The sequence below is a fragment of a genome, unplaced genomic scaffold (assembly GCF_019419815.1).
Source record: "Pyrus x bretschneideri cultivar Hongxiangsu unplaced genomic scaffold, Pyrus_bretschneideri_v1 Contig11, whole genome shotgun sequence".
NCBI lineage: Eukaryota > Viridiplantae > Streptophyta > Magnoliopsida > Rosales > Rosaceae > Pyrus > Pyrus x bretschneideri.
In genome coordinates, this window is record NW_025999402.1 from 847,530 (window position 1) to 856,591 (window position 9,062).

Below are 9,062 nucleotides of genomic sequence, written 5' to 3' on the forward strand. Positions count from 1 at the left end.
GAAAAGAAAAAAGAGAGAAAATTGTTTTAGAAAATGAGTGGTTGAGTTTGAATTGTTAATAATAAAATATTTTAAGTTTGCGAAATAAAGAATGTTATTGAAGATGAAGGGTTAATTAAACTGGTAACTAAAATAGGTTTTTGACAATATGCACTTGTTAGTTTAATTAAAAATTAGTATTCCTCTCAAAGATGCTTTTTGATTTATTTAAGAAGAATTTGAAACTATTATTATAATTTAAAAAATGAGGAAGTTTCAAGTCCAAGACGAAAAAATCTCAATAATCTATCTACTAAAATCATAGATCACATGCAACAAAAATACCGTAATACAAGTAAAAGCAAAGAAGGGAGTTCTTATACCCAATGTTGGTCCATGGCGCGGAGAAAACGCTACGTGTCAAGTGACAACGTGGACCCTCTCAATATACATCCCATCTGTCCCTATTCCTGCTAAGCCAACGACTCTCCCTTCATTTTTTTTTTGAGAACTTTAATGAAAAGCTTCTGATAGTGTTTATTTTAATAAAAAATCATATTTTTACACTTACAAAATCAATCTGGTACTATTCACTTTACCCTTTATTTTGTCTTATCGTTAAAATTCAAAATTTTCAACCTTTTTCATTAGTTTTCCTTTTCTTTTATTGTGTTTCAACCTTCTGGGACTGCAACACGTCTTCCTTCATTCATTGAGTATGTGGTTTAATTCAATGCAAAACAAAGAACCTTACCAGGAACTCGACACAGGTAGTGCATAGTTGTCGTCAGCTCATGCCATAAGGTGTTGGGTTAAATCCCGCAACGAGCAAATAGCACACAGCCAGAAAGCTCAACGATAAATATTTTTCTCCACATTTGGACATGTTTTGTTTGTTTTTCTTTTTTATGTGTTGCAATTATTACGGTTTGTAACCAAAAAATTTGTGTTGAACCATACAATAAGCCTGATGTAATTATTAAGTATCGTACTTTCCATCACCGTAAATCGGACCTAACACATCATTTTACAAGTGGAGAGATATTCTTCTGACTTTTTTTTTTTTTTTCATACAATAATATTTACACTAAGGGACTAAGCTAGTCACACAATGAGTCGGCCATTTTAATTGGTCTTGAACTCTCTATCAACGTGAGTCAAACCTAACACCTTTTATTAACAAGTAAAGATGAATATCACTATATCGTTGTACTGTAACTGAGTGGAAAATATTATCATGTCTTTAGCTAGCTTGTTTTGTTCCTTTCTACTAGGGCCCGTACCTTTTACATGATTATGCCACATCGTTGTTTTAAGCCCGACCCAAAAGGGAAGATGGAGACTGAAAAAATATATGGAAAACGTTGTCATGGCCACATCCCCTTCTTTTAAGCCCATATTTAAAAAAAAGGATACCAAACCACAAATGAAAAGAAGATGTCACACATCACAATTGCCAGATGAGGCCGTCTACTATGAATTGGATGTGCGTTCTTTATTAAAGCAATACATCGATATTATTGTAGTCAACAAAACATAAATGACAATCGGCATGGTATTGATATTATTATCGAAAAACATGTAACACAAAGGACCTTTTTCCCCGCGTCGTCTCGAAAATCATTTCTTTTGATTGTATGACTTATCCGTAGTTTTGGTTAGTGTGGGTGCGCTTGCAAAGCGAAACAAGCACTTGACGTTTTAAAGGTAGTTTAAACCAATTGGGAGACGATGGTGGCGACTCGAGAACTTCAAGCTTGCAAGCTTCCGAATTAGGTGCGAGAGACGATAGATGAAAAGATGTTGGAGTGATCCGATGATTGAGCGCCCCACAGACCACAGACGCCTCCGTCGCTGTAGTGCCAAAATCTCTTTCTACTTGATGTTGATTACCATTATTGTTATATTATTACCCTTTGATCACCTTTCGTTATCGAGAACTAGGGAGTTCGAACTTGGAATCTCTTTCGATATTGGGAATAATAGAAGCACTAGATCAGTAGCAAGTTGTAATTCGAAATCGCATTCAAAGCCTATTTGTTAATGTACTAGAAAGGGAAAGAGTATATGGACTACCAAATGCACATGCAAATGTATGTGGACAGCGGAAAAAGTGCTTCTAAAATTTAAAGTGCTTCCTAAGTATTTTTGGACTCGTTTGAAAATGTTTTTAAAATAACTAAAGCAGCTTTTAAAGAAAATATTTTTGAGTTCTAAAAACACTTAGTAAGAATTGGTCCAAATATATTTTTATAATTTAGCCATTATAAACTTCCAAAATAGAAGTGGTTCAATGTTTGGCCAAAACCAATAATAGGGGTTCTAACACAGTACCATAGAAGAACAACAAGGGGATAAGAGAAAGCTTTCGCAAGTGGTTAGTAATGAAATTGTAAGTATAATATGTAATATTACAACTTCTTTGCAGGATTTCAAAGATGTGCTAGTTTGAGGTCCAAATACAAATGGTAAGTTCTCTATTAAATTAGCTACTTGGATTCAGAAAAAGACGCTGACTCAATCTATAAAGCATAAGTTAATTAATAAGATGCGGACACTTAATATTCCTCTTAAAGTTTAGATGTTTGTGTGGTTGTGATTAATAGTGATAAGATGTCATTTTTGTAATTCCGTAGACGAGGACCAAATGCATTTATTCTTTAATTGCGATGTCGCTAAATCGATTTAGGACCTTTTTTCAATTAATTAAGGCTGGCAATTTCACTAATCCTAACTTCGACTCGGTAGTATATTGGCTAAATTCTTTAAAGCATGTTGATAAGGAAGTTCCTAGTGATTTAAGCTTGTGTTTGCTCCTTTGTTGGCAAATTTGGTGTTCATAAATGTTATGCTCATCCCAACGAGATCTAAATTATTGTCTATATCTATGTGTGAACGATATCTTAGAGCCAATTGTAAATGTTTGAGAAGGAATACTGATGATAGTTCCATGATTATCAAATGGCATCATTCGGATCAGAGTTATGTTAAGCTAAATTTTGACGGTTCGTTGGCTAGGGACAAGGCAACGGTGAAATTTGTCTTAAGGAATCATAATGGGCAGCTTATTGGAAGTGGAGTTTTAAATCTTGACGATGCCATTATTTCAGAATTGGAGGCTAAGGCTTTTAGAGAGGGCCTTCTTTTTGCTCAAAGAAAGGGCTATACAAAGATTATGGTTGAAAGTGACTCTAAGTTGGTTATTCAGTCAATGTTGGACCGGGGTGCAACGCCAAGGAATTTGATTCCTATTATTGAAGATATCAAGTGGACTGCAACCAAATTTGCTTGCATCAACTAGAAACGTATATTTAGAGAGGCTAACTTTGTGAAGAATGCCTTCGCTCACCAAAGCCTTCTTATTACTAATTGTCATATTTGAGATCATTGTATTTCTTCATTTGCTTTTCTATTTGATTCTATAGAGAACAGTTGTGCTCGAGGGTTTCCCTTTAATATATTTTCCTTGTTCAAAAAAAACAAAAAAGGGAACAGCAATGATGGAAGATGTCCATATTCATCAATGCACAAAAAACTAACATTCACCCACTTTGGTCGCTCCAACTAGCAGAAGGCTAAACGCACTTTTTCTATAATTTACCAAGCATGTAAATTATAATGCGGAAGTGCCATCACACACCTCTTCTCACTCTTCTCTTAATTTTCGACTGGCAAATCGAATGAATTAAAAAAAACCGATGGTACAAAAATTAACTAGTGTTTGTGATAAAAATATAAAAATAATACAATACTATATCCCAATACTCATTTTCACTTCTCACACACCCTTTTCAATTTTCAACCCTCTCAATTTTGAGTCGTTTGTTAGTTTGAATGAATAAAAGAAAACCAATGAACCAAAATTAACAAAGATGTGTAGGAGGGTAAAGCTGAGTTACCATCGATTTTAGGAAACAGCAGAGGTGCTTCTCCGTCTCCGAGTGATGGGGTAAATTTCTCCATGAAATCACATCAAGTGAACATAGGGAAAAGCACATACTAAGAAGTGATGACCGGAAAAATCAAACTTCTAACGAGTTTTAGTGTCTGAAGACAAAAGTTTGCACAAGCATAACGTATTGTAGCGATTTCTCGAGTAAAGAGGGCACCGCAAGACTTTGCCCATCACTAGTAACCACAGCTCTCCCTAAACTAAGAGAAATGCTGCCACACTTTCATCCATAATATACCACGTCAACTATTAGTAAATCTAAGTCATTCACAAACTTGAAAGACATACCTTGAGAACTTAAGGGTAAAAATCCGATGCACAGAAAATATCGAACGTCTCAAAACATTCAAAATTACAAAGTTCATACCATGTCTAAAAATCTCTTAATAAAATGCATGACCAAAACTATTAGTGATACTGAACTACATTCATAAAGACAACCCTTCAAGTGCTCACTTCTTATCACCACCAGACCTGCACATATAACAAAACATACATAAGGCTAAGAGATTGTACAACATTATGATTCCTCACCAACACACTGTATAAAAAACCATGAGCATTGCACAAACTATTTACTTAGAGATCAGCAAATTTCAGGAAGAAGTCTACAATTAGGCAACAGTGTATGGTAGGCATCATATTGCAACCAACGACGTTTTGAGTGACACAACACAATCCAGTAGTCTAATTAAAAAGCCAACAAATGACATCACAAACAAGCTATGACAGATCAAGTTGAAAGCATAAACAAGCTATCACCATCCATCCAGCAATAGAGAAGACTACTATAAATGTCAGCATATGGGGCTTGAGACAATCTTAAGAACACTTCAGATTATGTTTACTGCAAACAAATTTCATAAGCAATTGTATAGATGCCATGATTAATATTCTAACTAGTCAGTTTTCATAGCTTTGGTACACTTATATATACCAATTTAACTTATAAATTCTCAAATCATCGTTGTTTTCGTACATTTCCACAAACTTGCACAACATATGCATAAGTATAAATGCAAATACAAGAAACAAACAGCTTCAAAGCAACAATATTCACAAAAATGGAACTAGTTCCTAGACATTGAAATGTACACGCGAATCCACAACGGCAAAAACCAACGAATATCTCACCTCATCTTGCGGAGAACGTTGGACATCTCCTCTCTCTTCTTCTTGGCCCTCTTGTGGGTACCCAACTTTCGCTTGGCCACCTTAAGAGCACGCTTGTCCTTCCCGACCTTCAAAAGCTCGGTAATCCTCTTCTCATAGGGAGCAAACCCCGCAACTTCCCTGATCAAATTCCTCACAAAATGCACCCTCTTGCTAGTTTTCTACATCCCCACAACCCCAAAACACACAAATCAGGACATTATTCACACAAATAAAAAACCTTAAATCCAAAACCCCAAAACCCAAAACAAAAAATTCCACAGAAATCATATGAACAATCGATGGAATTAAGAAATGGAAAGAGAAATTACCCCCTTGCGGTCAGATGGGCGAGGAGGCAATTCACGCTTGGTGACGATGTGGCCCTTGTTGAGGCCGACGAAGATCCCACTCTTGGGGGCGGCGGGAGCCATTCCTGCAAGAACAAATGCAATATTCAACGAAATTGTTCGAATACGAACAGATTAAAGGAGGAATGGTAATTAGGGTAGGGAAATTTGACCTGTTTTGGTACCTTGGTGCTGCTCGGAGAAAACCCTAGATCCTGGCGGTGGAGAGAAGGCGCGGCGACTCTAGTGTCCTTACTAAAACCCTAGCGATTCAGTCCTTTAAATACTGCGTGGTCTCGCTGTTTTTTATTCAGCACGACGTACGTGGATTCCGAAACGGCGCCGGCCCACATATTTTAGGTTTTGCGTTACGGGTTGAACAGTTTGTTGGGCTTTTGGGCTATGCTTTTGAGCCCACAAAATGTTGGTGACTCGGTCCAAGAGAATTCATGGGTTTCAATTTTTGAAAGCTAATGCCCCCAACAATTTGATCATTAGTTCATTACCATGCATTTTCTCATTTTACAAAAATTTAAGGGTTCGTTTAGTATTTTACTACAAAAAAATTTCACATGTTTTGAAAATCATTTCTTAAAAACAATCTCTAATATTAGAATGCGAGAAGTAAGTTTTGGTGTCTCAAGGCTTCACCAAAAATAATTGGACACAAAAGCCCTTGAAACAAAAAAAAATCCGTAAGAGACAAAGAAATCAGGATCATAATTCCTATGGGTACTTTTGTAAAATAAAACATAAAAGGTAAAATATATAATAAATGCAAGAGAACAAAAAAGGAAAAATTGAACGTTGGATTCAAACCTCCATGTTTCTTCCTCTCACACATAGCATTGCTTTTCCCCTAACTTCCCACTCCCACATTAGTATTTCCTCTACGTCTCTAGCTTTGCAAACAGAGTGGAACGGTTTTGGATTTTTTTAATTTATTTTTTTATTTTAAGTTTACTTCTGAATTCATAAGTTAATAACTCCTTTTGATTTTTGTTTTGGCTCTCCCAATCGCTCCTACAATGGGTAATTATCCTTTTCTTTCTTGCGGATTCATGATGAAGGATTGGGATACGGAAGTGCACATTCAACCATTCGCTCAACGTTTTAGGGTTTTACAGTGTCAAAATTGCATTGTGATTTCACAAGGTATTAATAATGCTTATTTGTACAAAGGTTTTTTCTTTTGCTTCAAAAATGACTAAATCAATCCTTAACAGTTCATATATTGTACAAAAGGTGTTCCATATTCCTATGAATAACAATACCATTGTGGTTGTTTTCTTAGCACCATGAAGATGTGGTTGTTTTCTCATCCTTCACCGAGGTCCCATTTTTGTACGTAAGGGCGACGAAATCGACACATACACTCCACAACCAAAAACTCGCAGATGTAATATGTCGGGTTTGTATCCGGTAACCAACTGAAGGGCGCTATATGGTTGGGTCGTAACAGGCCTCATGCGGACCAACATGGCTGCATGTAATATTGCATGGCCCTAAGCAGCGATCAAGAGCCTGGTACATATAACCAACGATCGAGCAATCATTTGTAAGCACTTAATAAATGCCTCTACCAGGTCGTTCTGGGTGTGAATATGGGGTATTGGATGTTCAACTTCAACCCTAACCGACATGCAATAGTCATCAAAAGTTTTAGACGTGAATTCTCCAACATTATCCAATTGAATCAATTTGATTAGATAATCAGGGGGATGAGCCCTGAGCTTGATAACCTAAGCCAATAGTTTGGAAAATGCAGTGTTCCTTGTGGACAACAAGCACACGTATGACCAACGTGTGGAGGCATCAACCAAAACCATAAAATATCTAAATGGTCTGCATGGAGGGTGAATCGGTCCACAAATGTCCCCCTGAATCCTTTGTAGAAAAATAGGAGGATTCGAACGAATCTTGTCATAAGAAGGCTTAGTAATAAGCTTTCCCATAAAACATGTTTGACATGCGATTCCTTGAATCGAACCTAAACTTCAAGTTAGTGGATGCCCATGTGATGATTTGAGGATACGACACATCTTTATTCGTCCAGGATGTCCCAAACGATCATGCCAAAGTGTAATTTCGTGCGTGGTCCTAGAGGTAGGGCTAGCCACATAGTGACTCTCTATGAGGTGTATGGTCGTAGAATACAAACCACTCGGGGTACGCTTCATCTTCTCTGGAATAAGCTTATGGCCATATTCATATGAAGTTATGCACATAAATTCAACTCCGTTTTCTACATGGGTTTCAGCGTGGCAATTATTATCTCTAATGTCCTTAAAACTCAACAACATTCTTCCGAAATGCGGAGAATAAAGTGTCTCATCAATGGTCAAAATTGTACCATTGGACAACATTATAGTGTCATACCGTATCCTTCGATCAAGTTGGATGGGCTTGAAAGGGTTGTCAGAAGTGCATTCTTGGGTATGAAGTTAGTGAAATAAATGCGTTCACGCAAAACGATGTGCGTGGTTGCACTATCTGCCAGACAACTAACTTTCCCACTAGTCATACCTAGAATGAATAGTTAATTTGAATCGGTCACATGCATAAAAGTTCTTAAAACAAATATCCATTCAAAATAATTTTTAAGTATTCAAGGACGGTAATTAATTAAAAACTTAATATCCAAAAAAAAAAAATCCAAACATATAGGAAAATTGTTCAAAATTAACCAAAAACAAGAGGGGGTTCGGCCACTAGGTGGAATTCGGCCCCAATGTCTAAATTTGAACTAGAAAAATAGTTTATGTATAAGATTATAATCTTCCATAAGGGTAACAGCCTCTTGAAAGTCAGAAACCTCAATCTTGGTGCTCTTAGGTTCGTCCACTTGCACAAAGTTTAATTCAAATTTCTTATGACGAGAATGATATTCATCTAAAACCTTCTAGGGAGCTCGGCAAACACGGAACCAATGGTCCTTTGAACCACAGCGATAACACATATCCATATCCATGGTGTCAGGTGCTTTGCCTTTATTCTTGAAGTTTAGGGCATTGAGAACGTGGTTAAGGCACTTCTGGGCTTTGTTTCCTCCCTTAGATGGGCCTTGGCTCTATATTGACCATGACGGGGTGGCTTCTGGCCGCCTCTACCACACCTATTTTCGTGTTTTGGGTGTTGGTTCATGCTATAGTGTGCTTCAAGCACAACAGTTGCCCCAATAAGTCGAGCTTGATGATTCTTCATCAACAACTGATTCTGATTTTCAGCGAGAAGTAAAACAGATATCAAATCTGAAAACTTAGTGAACTTCTGAGCTCTATATTATTGCGGTAGAACAATATTAGTAACATAGAAGGTCATATAGGTCATTTCCAGAAGATCCTCTTTGGTCAAAGTCTCATTACAAAACTTGAGAAATGATCGGATTTGACAAACTTCAGAATTATATTCATTCAAAGACTTAAAGTCTTGAAAGCGCAAATGCTGCCAGTCATGTCTTGCTTCAGGCAAGAAGATGTTATTTTGGTTATCAAAACGATTACCTAAAGCAACCCAAAGTGCTTATGGATCCTCCTCAGCAAGGTACTCGGTCTGCAGTGTGTCATGAATATGTCTTTGGATGAAGATCATGGCAGTGACTTTCTCAACTTCGCCAACCGGGTTGTCCG

At 37.0% G+C, this 9,062-nt stretch overlaps 1 protein-coding gene across 2 annotated transcripts; it reads right to left on the reverse strand.

The window, feature by feature from the left end:
- Positions 1-4,230: 4,230 nt before the first annotated feature.
- On the reverse strand, positions 4,231-5,766 carry LOC103931067 (60S ribosomal protein L36-3). Of its 2 annotated transcripts, none has more exons than XM_009340480.3 (4): positions 5,607-5,766; positions 5,416-5,519; positions 5,066-5,265; positions 4,231-4,405 (listed from the first exon to the last, which is right to left on the reverse strand). In XM_009340480.3, the coding sequence occupies exons 2-4, from the start codon at positions 5,515-5,517 to the stop codon at positions 4,384-4,386; spliced, it is 324 nt and encodes a 107-aa protein (XP_009338755.1). In that variant the 5' UTR covers positions 5,518-5,519; positions 5,607-5,766; the 3' UTR covers positions 4,231-4,383. The 2 variants fall into 2 exon arrangements, with proteins under 2 accessions (XP_009338755.1, XP_009338754.1); XM_009340479.3 differs by having other exon boundaries at positions 5,619-5,757.
- Positions 5,767-9,062: the final 3,296 nt, after the last annotated feature.

Excerpts from the sequence above, each read along its gene's own strand:
- LOC103931067 (XM_009340480.3), bottom strand. The coding sequence starts at position 5,517 with ATGGCTCCCGCCGCCCCCAAGAGTGGGATCTTCGTCGGCCTCAACAAG. Across the intron at positions 5,266-5,415 it reads GCCCATCTGACCGCAAGGGG|AAAACTAGCAAGAGGGTGCA; the intron begins GTAATTTCTCTT and ends GTGGGGATGTAG. Across the intron at positions 4,406-5,065 it reads AACGTTCTCCGCAAGATGAG|GTCTGGTGGTGATAAGAAGT; the intron begins GTGAGATATTCG and ends TTATATGTGCAG.